Genomic DNA, 12,115 nt, shown 5'->3' on the forward strand with positions numbered 1-12,115 from the left:
GTATAAGGAAGAGAAGCGCATGCATAGACAACACCTCTTCAGACAGGACATGGAAATGCTTTGATTAGCCCCGTATCACCCCCATCAGGACTGAGGTTTGTTACTTCCACAGGTGGAAGAGCACAGGTTGGGTATATTCACTGCGAGCGTCTGCGCCTGCTGGGCCAGGCGTTGTCATTTGCGTTGGCGTACTTGCGTGGAGCGTGTTTCAGGCCTTCGTTCAAACACACAACAGAATCTCACAGTGGAGCTTTTTCATTCTAAGTGACAGCGCTGTTGTTTTGTGATCTCTGTGCGTATATCAAACTATATGAAACCTGACTCCGGTGGAAACAAGAAGACATAGACAAAGACAGATGAGACGAAATCTGACATGTGTCATGTCAAAAAACACAAAGCATCAGCATGTGTATCGGTTGGTGGAGCCGTCTTAAACACTAAAAACTAAAACTCCACAAAATCTGCTGTGAGCTTACAAAACTCTGAGGTCGATATCTCCTTAGAGAGCCCTGGAGTGCAGAGCTTGACTGCAGCTTTTTGCAGATTACGAGCCCTGAAGCAGGCTGAATAAAATCCCTTCCTCACCTGCTCTACCTCATTTCAGAAGTAGGCATCGCCGGCTGGATGATGTTCAATTCTGAAACTGATTGCTTTAACCTGAGAAAACACAAAGCCAAAAGCAGATGTAGCACATAAAAACAGTGCACTGAGTGAGTTGAACGCTCCCAAGAATCTTGTCTTGTAAAACAAAAACAAATGAGGCTTTAACGCTTCGCCTAATCCAAAGAACACAAAAAATAATCTGGGTTAAATGAGGGCAATCAAACGGGACCTCACTGTGAGAATGTAGTCAGCGTTAAGTATTAAGTACAACACATGATACCAGTAGAAAGATTAGCAGTCATGCACAGGGAGCTCCGCCGCCCGCTTTAGGAGCAACATTTACCCATACTGCCTTGGGAAACAGCCACAAGGACACATCCAGCCTGCATTGCACATTCACTAAGTGTCAGTAGAGCTCAGCAGCTTTTGTGCCGAGCCCCATTCATACACATTAAACGGGTCCTCTGTGGCTGCTGCTGTATCTGTTTCCCTCCATCGCCACTTTCCACTTTCCTCTATCTACTCATCTCGTTCTTCTCCTCCAGGCAGGAAGGACTGTGGTCGCAGAATGTGGCTGGTTCTTCTATTCTCAGACAAATAACAGTCTTTTCGCTCACTCCACCCCATGTTTCTGCCATTAAATCAAGGTCTGAGGACACCTTTCCAAAACACCACAAGTTCAGAGGAATGCTGGGGGGAAGTGTGCCGTGTATCTCGTCATCGCATTGCCTCAAAGGATAGCACTGACGTTATTCTCTAGTTTTCTTTCCACAACCAATGATGCATTGGACCGTCTCTTAATATATTCTGACTAACTAACCGACCCTGTCTGTAGCCCCGAGTCAACCCTAATGAAGACATGAATCTTCTAAAATGGGTCACAACCATCGAGTTTAATTTGAAAACATCAGGCTGAGTAATTTCCTCAAACAGCTTGGCACTGCAGTTTTTAGCAAATGTTAGTGAGTAAAATATGTAATCACAATGATTTTAAAACCACAGAAGTATGAAAGATGTCTGCAATTTATCTGCTTTAATATATCTTTATTTTGTATTTGAAATATGATCAGCTTATAATATAAAATTTTGAATTAGCATCTAATTTTAGCCCAACTTCTTCTGTGCAAATGGAGGCTAGAATGTCTAAATATAGATGTCTGTGATGAGAAAGTTAATCCTCTGAGCCCTGAAATTATGACTGGAATTCATGTGACTCTTTTCATTTAAAGACATGAGAAAGTTCTGGTGTCTGCTTCGTGTACCTGCCGGCTTCCACCACTTCATCTAAGAGAGCATGAGGCCTCTTCTCGCACGTCATCAGCACAACCACGTGGGAAAGAAATGTGAAATATGACGCCAGCAATGGTTTTTAAAAAAATATCCTGAGAAGCTGTCAGGAGGACACAGCCGACGGAGAGAAAATGGGTTGTAACGGGTTGTAATAGATGACAGCTGTAGAACAGGTGTGAGACAGTCTGGGAGATTAGGAGGCAGTGAATAAATACCACCACAGTAAACTGGAAGAGCCATGACATTAGGAAAAGGATCCCTCCAGTTTCACCCATGCATTCAATAACTTAACATCATGCAGTTGCCATGCCAACCTGTTACCAGACTGCTGCAGCTATGATGAAAACGGGAAATGCTTCTTGGCCACTGTGCGGTAATGAAGAGTCCCATTCTGACATTAGTATTCCCGTCAAGAAACACGGCCGCTCGAGCGGGTTTTAACAACTCACCGAGATGTCAAAGAGCTCCTCTGTGTCGTCCAACATACGGACCCTGATGGTGACGTGTCGTCCAGGGGGCATGGCCGGGGGTCTGTGCCCGGGGTCCAACGTACTGATGCCAAGAGTCTCGGGGGCTCCGAGACGCTGCCCCGCTCCAGAGGAAATTGGCTCTGGGTCTGACTCTGCCATGATGCACTGCAACGCTCGCTGCCCAGCCTGCACAGGAGCCAAGAGAGGAAAGTCAGGAAGGCAGACACTCACGTGAGCAGTAAGAAACATCCTGTTAGAGCAGGTGACATGAAATGAATGCATCAGGGCTCAGAGGACAGCCTGCACAACCTTCTGTGTCACACTACCAGAGCATTTGCAAATGCAGTATTTGCACTCGCCGCTAATGGCTGATAATTGTTGCCTGCGGGAGAACCAATTACTGTAAAAAAAAAGAAAGATCCAAGCATGTTCTCGATTTCAAAGCACAAATCAAGCAGCCCTAATTTGATCTGACAGACGAATCACGATGCCGCGAGTGTAAAATCAAACGGTCAATACAATGATAATTGATTCAGGAAGTCGTCAGGGCACACAGACATATACTCAGTTTTAATAGGTCTCAAGGGCATCAAGGCAAATGCACAGGGACACCGTTAGAAGAGATGTGAACTGAGTGAGCAGTGTAATCACAGAGCAAAAGGTGAACAGTAATATAGACTCAGCTGTGACCATACTGTCCAGCTATTATTCTGCTGCTTTTAAAGGTTCACAGCAAAGACTTGGGTGGAACAGTTTGCCTTGCAGTCATTTCCATTATTGCAACAAACAGTCTACATACTTTGCTAATTGCAATGAATAAAAAGTTTAAAAAGTTAGCTCAAAGTAATGGATTTACATAGATGGTTGAGGTGATCTGACTGTGGGGGTGCACACTGCCACTTCCAGCAATGGAGGTCTGATGTTCACTTCAACCTGTAGGAGCTGGATCTAGAACAATGTGACTCTGTTTGTGTTTGTTCCAGGTGGAGGACCGTGTCTGGACAAAGTCGTGGTCTCATTCTGGGTTTACACACAAGCAGGCCACTGTCCACCCCCCGCATGTGTGCAGCCAGATCCCCCCAAGGCCCTGCTGTCCTGCTTAATTCCCTCTTCATTGCACATTCCAGCAGGCTGATGTCATCCTCAGACCTCACCAAGTGGTTCATCGGAGCACTGAGGCCAGTGGGCAGTTGTTCAGCCGCCGCAGAGGTGAATGACTGCTGCCAAGTTTAAGCTGAGAGCTGAATAAGGCATTTCAAAAGGAGTGGATAATGTAATCCAGCAGAGTGCAGGAAGAAAATAGGCCAAGGACAGCGGATAGACAAAATTCTGTCAGATGATGGTCTGCCTGATGCTCAGAAGAGGGGCATAAAAGTTCACACTTTGGCATTTTTGCTTTGAGATCAGCTGAAGCAACTGATCGATTATCCAGATTTTTGGCAACCAATTATCCAGATCGATCACTAATAAATTTCCTGACTGATCATTTCATCACTGCTGACGGTGTTCTGACAGCTGGTTCAAAAATATCCACACGTGTTCAGTTCCAAAGCTAACCAGCCTCCCATGTAGTCCTTACATGGTGCTGCTGTCTATTACTAACAAAGCAATGAGTTCTTCAACTAAACATCGAATATGTAATTTATCTGAGTTGTACACACTTGAATGTCAGGCTGTTTGAGTTTCTGTCCTTCCCCATGAGCTCACTCATAACTTTGATAGCTTAAAGCTAGACCAAAACAAGGGATTCAAAAGGATTTGGATTCAACAAGCGGATTCAGGTGTGCTGAAAAGCTATTAAACCCCAACCATGAGGGCCAAAGTGTTTGGAGAGCAGTGCAGCAGGCTAACGCTCCCTCGGGGTGATGGAAACCAGACAAACTGCTGTCACCGTGGGGGCGTGAATGGAAACACGCACATTTCTCAATTCAAGTCCAGTCATTTATGACATTTGATCCTCACACAGTCATCACTCAGCGGCCCTTGCCTTGATTATTGGTGAGTGTCATGCCGAGTCTGTAAATTCAGGGCTTATATGACCTGCACATGCATGCCCTGTAACCAGACACTCTTCAAACAAAGCCCTGGTGAAACAGAGGACAGTCAAAGAGTTGAGACAGTGATTATTTCAGCCAACGCATACCCTCCCCTGCACCAGGGATCATTTATCAACCACTCATGAGTCTAGGTTTGTGTGCTCCTCTGAATAGGTAACTCAGCCTCAGACAAACACACAAAACAGTCACCAGTTGTACAGCTGGCACCTTGTTCCAGGGGCCGGACCGTGACATGAAGCACAGCCGCCCCGCACACAGTGCCAGAGGGACGTTTACAGCCCCCTGAGTGTTTCTCGGAGTAAATCACCCTGCCTTTGAACTTGTTTGCTTGAAATTCCCCACAAGTGTGCAACATGGAGCTGTGGCTGCTGGCTTAGAGTCTCCGGGGTTGTAACAGTGGCTCCTCTGTGTGCAGGGGCACACGGGCCCCTCGGTGCGGTCCAGCGCTGCACAGCTGGAATCCTTTAGTGACAGCTGAATGGCCAGAGGCCGCGGCTGATACAGCCAGCTGCTGACTACCTGAGGGAAGCTCCCAAAACAAAAAGAGCTCAATTTCCTCCGGGTTCTGCAACAGACACTGATACCTGGGTGTGGCAGGCATTGCGTGAATCACTAGAAGTTCCCACTGAATTACTGGCACCGTGACATGTGTTCATGTGTAAAAAGAATGACAACCAACAGGATACATGCGTGTTGGAACCAGAGCCTGGCTGCCATTTAAGCCTCTCTAAAGAGCCTCAGTGGTAAGTGAGACACATAGGGCAGAAAATGGTGAGGAGAGGTCTTTCCCTCCACGCAGACCCACCTCACACAGCCTGGTACTGTGATCACACCAATCATGTAATGTAGGTTAATAGAGCAGGCTGCTGTAATCCTCAGGACATTATGAGCCAGTACAGTAGATGTGACATTAATGCACCGCCTGGACTCACATGGACAGCCTCTGGAAACTTAGTGACAAGACAGAAAACGCACACCTCCTTCCAACATCTGATGATTTAAATGTCACATGAAGCATTAACAGCAGCGACTGCGGCGTCTGCACGCATCCATACAGCGAAGGTATATACGTGCCATGCAAACCGCACTGGAGGACGAACAGGACGGTCACTGGCTGCAAGATTTTCACACGGAGCGATAGTTATTTCCCTCCCTCGAAATCCACAGGATCACATAAACAGCACAGCAAAGATACTCCCAGGACTTAACCCTAATCTCCTCAAACAAGTTGAATCACTTCCCTTAAAGAGCACACAGGGAGAGGACTTGGCGCTGCGCGATACTTACCCCTTCTCTGGAAATGCACGCTTATGCACACGTCTGTATTTCCCAGCTGAGAGGAGATATCACATCCACGTCCAGCGGTGGTGACTCAAGAGAAGCCCGGGTGGAGTTTTAGGCGCTGCTCGTACCGGGGAGGAGGCTTTCTGCGGTCGCCATGGCGGACGACTGAGTGACTGAGCCGCGGAGAGACGGGATTACACTGAACCGAGCGGCGGATCCACTGCCGGTGCCTTTACTCAGACAATGAAGGAGGCGCTGCACCTCCACCTTCTGAGCAGCGCCGGGACACGGAGCAACAGCACCATCTAGCGGTGGCAGCTGGAACAACCCAAACCACATATAAAACAAGCTGCTCCCAAGCTGTTTGAATGTGACCCTTCAAAATGAAGCAGTGTCTACTTTTCACCTCACATTATGGGTCATAAGAGTTGTTTTATTAGTGCAAAACAACAGACAGGCAGCGCACTGTATGATGATATAACAACAGAGGTAAATATTGGAGGATTGAAGGACTAAAAAAATACTCTGAAGAAAAAAGAAGAGGGAGAAAAATCTTTGCTCTGAAATCCATAAAATCACTTGTAAATCATGGATGTGAGGGAGTCTGAGATAGCAGAGGCCAGACACACTGAAGCATGTGGGCCAGTACCAATATCAATATTTTCAATAACTGAGACCCAAATGAAGTCTGACAATTTGAGTTAAAAAAGTTTTCCTCATTCCATCGACCATCTTGAGACCCTCTCAGAATTAGTTAGGGATGAATAAATAAATGAATAAAATCATATTGCTATCGGAAATTCTTGGTACCCAACAGTGAATTGCATTAACTTTTTTGCAGTTTATGCATGTTATTAAATTTGTTTTTGGCTCTTCAGCATTTCTGTTTGGGCTTATCAAATTTAATAAAATGTAATAAATAAAATGTATGGATTCTGCCACCCCTTTTATTAGATCTAAGGTCAGAGAAATCATCTTGTTCTACACTGTCTAAAAGTCTGTGTTTGCTGGGTAAAAATCAATTATGTTCATAGCTGCACCTTTTCATCAAATGAAAACGTCTAAGATGTGTTGTGCATCATTTTATACACATAAGCACAGAAAAATTAGCCTGACATACAATATCTGACGTCTTTGGAAATGCTGGAACCTCCACTAGACCTCCACTTTTTCAGGCACCATGGTGTGCCTCAGAATTTATGAAGATTTCCCAGAGAGCATTAACACAGAAGTCGGTGCGTGAGTCAAGATGATAAACAGTCGTGGCAAATAAACACAGGAATGTATTACAGGAATCCAGAGTCTCTGACTAATGTACACATAGTGTCACACAAGCACCTGCCTGAATTAAACAGACTCTCTGTGTCTTATTTATATTAGCAAGTGGGAGTAGGTAATACCCTGCACTCTGCCCCCTCCTGGTTGTATGTGTAACCTGTTCACTGTCAGTATAGTAACACAGATGTGAGCATTAATTTAATCTTTGTACAGAGAGTAATACTGATCCAAGGAGATCAGAGGTCGGGTCAGTCATGCAACAGAGTCCACTGGAGCTGCCAGAGATTCTTTGGGTTGCTCAAAGACACTTGTGCAAAACAGCTGAAAGACACTCTTTTCTTTTGCAGTGTACAATGCAATGACTTAGCCTCACTTCATTTGCATTAGTGAGGTGGATTTTTGGCACAATGTGGTTGAGAGAGACGATGACACAAAGCCTGGTTTGCCCTCTATGATGCTTGCTGGCGGCCTATAATACCAGCCAAGACCTTGCACTTCAGCTAGGGTCCATTGGCAGGTGTTAAATTCTGCAATTAAAAGCTGCACCCCCCACCCCTGCATACGACAAGAGGACTGTGTAAAGCTCTGCCACATCAACACCAGTTGAAAATCAGTTTAAGCTGCAGTCTTGTCACCAGGCGAAGGAAGCCAGTGACATTAACTTGGCATGATCATTCTGTTTTTGCTGCCCGAGAGGAAAACACTGTGTCCAGGCAGAGAATTTATTTCATCTCTGTAAAAATCCAACAAGAATCTGTAATACTAATCAACTTGTGGATTGTTCCACCACTGAATTATGTATCATGGGGAAAAGTCATGGCATGTCTAAGCCTAAGGATTGATACTGTTGGAATACCACACTGTGCTAAGATCCCAAAAACAGATTAATCTGGGGGGCTTGAATGAGTAATACGTGGTGAGAGTCATATTTAAAGCCCTGCTTCAATAAACTATGCATTGCGTATTCATTGTGTATTATGAATCTATAATGATGCTATTTGTAACACAGACATGTAAAAGCTGCCGGAGCACTCATATACTGTCTTTGTGGTTGTTTTGTGTCTGTAGATTTTTTTTTCTCTTTGTGGTTGTTTCATTGTGGTCATTTTTTCAAGTCTTTATTTTTCATCTCTATGGTAGTTTTGCCTCTCTTTCTAGTCATTTTACACCTCTGTGGTCATTTCTTTCTCTTTGTGGTCATTCTGTGTCTCTTTGTGGTCATTTTGCATCAATTAATAGTTGTTTTGCATCTCTTTGCAATCGTTTTTTGTCTCTCCATGGTCATTTTCCTTCCTCTAGACACTTGAAACAGAGGTTCTGGTCCAGCGGCCCTGATCCTGTACCCGGTAGGCCTGTTCTGTAATCCATGCATGAGACTAACAAACAGGCCACCCTCTGGCTCTTTCCGTGGATAAATCAATCACTGAACAGTCTATTGTCTACTTTATATGATCAGAAAGATGTACGGCCTATGTCCTCCGATTGCTAAGTGTTTGTTGCTTTGTATTCCTGCTTCTCCCTCTTTTTACAGATAGCGGCCTGGGGCTTTGGCGCGGGCCCACTCCTCCACGTATGTAGCTGCACACAGGGACAGGGATAAAAGACAAACAGAGCATTGGGAGACTGAAACTGGGATTCTTTTTTTTTTGCTTGTCTCTATTTCATGTCTGCTGCTCGCCCACCTTCTCACTGGCAGGAAGAGAAGTCTCCTACGCCTCAGTGGTGTGGGACTGAAGATGGAGAAATCACACTCAGTGTCTTGGCAGCTTCAGAAGCCCTCTGGAGGCACTGATTTGGAACTGAGGCAAAGATGAACATGTCAGCAGGAGCGTGAAAACGCTGCGGCGAGAAAGAGAAAACAGGCAAGAGACAATGCTGTTTTGGATTAGTTATGTAAGCAATCAAGATTTTGCGCCATGTTCTTAGTGATCTCTTATCCAGTTATGCAATAGCAAATGAAATTACAAGTTGGCTTCACACAGATCACTATAGGGCGAGGAAACACTTGTACACATAGATAGTTACATTCTTAAAGTACTATTCATTTATTCGATATGATTTCCATTCAGCTCAGGGTACATTCATCTGACTTTATTAACTCTTGAGTTCACACATTTACATCACCTAGAAATTTTAACTTTTTAAATATATAACCAGAAATTAGCTTTCTTGTTTTCTTCAGCACCATGTACTGGAGCTTAAGGGGTTCAAATGGGGCCACCACACTGCCACACAGTTTAATCTGCAAGGCCCCCCCAGAGCAAACATTAGCTTCTGGGCCCCTGTTAACCCACATCCCCCCCCCCCCCCCCCCCCCCCCCTCTCTGTGCAATGTATTTCTTTGCTGGAATACTACCTGGTAATTTGATTAAACACATTAATTTAGGATTATGCAACATCTAAACACAGAACTAATGACTGTCCTAAAAACTTGTGGTACTTCAGGCAGGCGCAGAAGACATTTTATAATCCCATGTTCCACACACCCTCCAATCATGCATGTCCACCACCACCACTTATCTCTCACAGTGGGGGTCCATATAAACATGTGGAGCTCATTCCCCCCTGGATTAAAACAATGTTGCTGCTACACTGCTGTCTGCTATCAGAAATCAAATTCCTTCCATCTCCACAGCCTATGTTTGCATGTTTCTGACATGTGTGTGTATGTAATTGTTGGGACATCTGGAGTTCCTGGGCCCCTGGGCTGGTGCCCACTTTGCCCTGTTGATCACCCAGCTGATCCACTGACAACCTATTTCATCTGCTAATGTTTGCACTCACTATTGCTGCACTGTAGACATTGTCAAAGCTCATCAATACTCTAATTTGTAAACTAATTTGAAATGCTTGTGCACCTTAATATAGGCGATGTCACTTTGCATCACTGTGTACACAAAAGCAAGCTTTTATTTACCTACAACAACTAACCCAACATCACACGCAGGCTCTGAGCCAGTGCTGCTCACATCTGAAACCCCTTCAACATCTTATTACTATCTTCATTCATCTTGACAACAGAGCCGACATCAGCAGGTGTTGTCTGAAAGAAATTGGTGGGAAATTATTTAAAGGTGCATATGGACTCAGCAAGTTCTCCATTCCAATGAGTCCCTGATCATTTTTTATTAAAAGACACCAAAATAAGGATCCCAAAGCACTCACATGTACAGAGGAATATGTGTGTATGTAACACAGAGACAGTGCCAATCACGAAATCTTGATGGTGGTAAGATTCAAGTGATTATACAGACAGGGATTCAAAGTACTGTGACAGAGAATACTGGCACTGTTGTTGCACATGAGCCATATCAGCAACATTGTAATAGGGTATTTTAATGCTGCCTTATCAGTACTTTTACTTGACTGGAAGATCTTGATGGCCTCATCCACCAGTGATGTCATGACCTTCACTTGTCATGCAGATGGATCTGTTGACAAGCTCATCCTGGCACTTTTTAGGAATGTTCATCCACGTTGGCTTAAAAGTCAAACACTGAAGTTCATTCTTGACCTTGGAAATCAAAAATGAATTGTTATTCAGTGACTATGCAGAGTATCTATGATAGTATGTTTACTGTATGTATGTATATATGTGTGTACATATATACAGTATATGTGTGTATGTATGTGTGTTTATAATGCAAATCTTCTACTGCTTAGCTTCGCCAAATTTCCATATTATCATCCAGTGGCCTATTCAAAGTACCTGACAGCCATCCGAAACACATTTTTTAACATTTCCACACAATATGCTTCCCTGAGGGTGTATTCACCTTAAGAGGGGATAGAAGATGGAAATGAGATTCCATTTCTATTTTAATCCCTGCAGCAGCAGCAGCTGCATCTCCTGCCCTGTCACTGTTTCCCACCAACTTTGAATACCGGGTCATTAGAGTCGGAGCAAGACTTTTACATTTCTCCAACCCCCACTGTTCTAGTCAGTCTGACGTGAGTCTGGACCCACACACACGCACACACACACACACACACACAGAGTGCACTAACTACAGTCTAATTGCCAGTGCTGCTAGGCTTGGCTCACTTAAATGTCTGTCTCTCTGTTTGGACTCCATTTGCAAATGCCCCCCCCAATGCTTATATTCTATATATTTCATGATGCTTGATAAAATGGAGGAAGGAGGGCACTATGTGTGAGCGTCTCTGTGTGTGTGCGTGTGTCGGTGTATGTGTGACAGGCTGCATGCATATAATTAAGAGTCATAAAAACTTACAGCGGGAATCTACTGAAATCAACAACATTTGTATTCATTTTTATGTCAGTTGAATCACATCCCTGATTAGTTTTTAAGTCTTTAATCAAAGCGTGCACTCTTTGCCCCAACAGTTCCCATAATGCTTTTTTCTCTTCATGTTTACAAAACAAGACGGGAAAAGTAAGTCTCAGAATCTAAAAGCCTTAAATGAGAGCAACACTTGAAAACACCTCGCAAATCCAAAAAGATCAGCACGATCTGTTAAATTCACTGATACATTTCATAAAACGTATCACTGCTACAGAGTGCAATTAGTGTGCTTTTATTATCCAGCCTACTGTGTAAATCCCCTCTAAATAAAGCAACAAATCGAACCCTATTGATCTCAATCCGAAACATTTCTTCACTAATTAGGGAGTCAATCAATTACATGATGTTCTGGATTCATTATTATTATCAGCAGGTGTGATAATAACGCCTGTCTTGAGACATTTTACATCTTGGTGTCTTTCCAGTGTTCCAGTGCAACTCTGACAACCCTGAAATTTCCACGCACGACCATCCAAGGCTCAGGAAGGAGGCTTCCTCCCGTCAGACATGAGCATCATGGAGCTCCTGCTGAGCCCTCCACCTCCACAAGAGATGAAATCCAGCAGGTGGGAGCCTCATCACATGCTCTATTTGCCTTTATACTGAATGTAGAAAGGCAGCGGGATTACACTGACTTTATTGCTGCCACATTTCTGTTTGAATAAGTTAAAAACAACTTCCTCCAGCAGGAATACACGGTGGAGTTTCTCTGCCTGAATGTTATCACATTCCCATAAAAAGATTTTGTTAGATTTGTATAATACATTTCTATGAAATACTATTTGCATCGTTCATTTTATTGAATTTATATCTCAGCCTTCAGTGG

At 44.1% G+C, this 12,115-nt stretch overlaps 1 protein-coding gene across 2 annotated transcripts in view; it reads right to left on the bottom strand.

Annotated features, from left to right (window-relative positions):
* Positions 1–5,976, bottom strand: part of LOC143330154 (FERM, ARHGEF and pleckstrin domain-containing protein 1) — a 53,241-nt gene extending 47,265 nt beyond the window's left edge. For both annotated transcript variants that reach the window (XM_076746427.1, XM_076746426.1), the window contains exons 1-2: positions 5,708–5,976; positions 2,343–2,549 (exon numbers count right to left, since the gene is read on the bottom strand). In XM_076746427.1, coding sequence (XP_076602542.1) covers positions 2,343–2,522 — 180 coding nt within the window. In that variant the 5' untranslated portion in view covers positions 2,523–2,549; positions 5,708–5,976. The remainder of the gene's footprint in view (positions 1–2,342; positions 2,550–5,707) is intronic.
* Between the last annotated feature and the right edge of the window lie 6,139 nt (positions 5,977–12,115).

The sequence above is a fragment of the Chaetodon auriga genome, chromosome 13 (assembly GCF_051107435.1).
Source record: "Chaetodon auriga isolate fChaAug3 chromosome 13, fChaAug3.hap1, whole genome shotgun sequence".
Lineage (NCBI taxonomy): Eukaryota > Metazoa > Chordata > Actinopteri > Chaetodontiformes > Chaetodontidae > Chaetodon > Chaetodon auriga.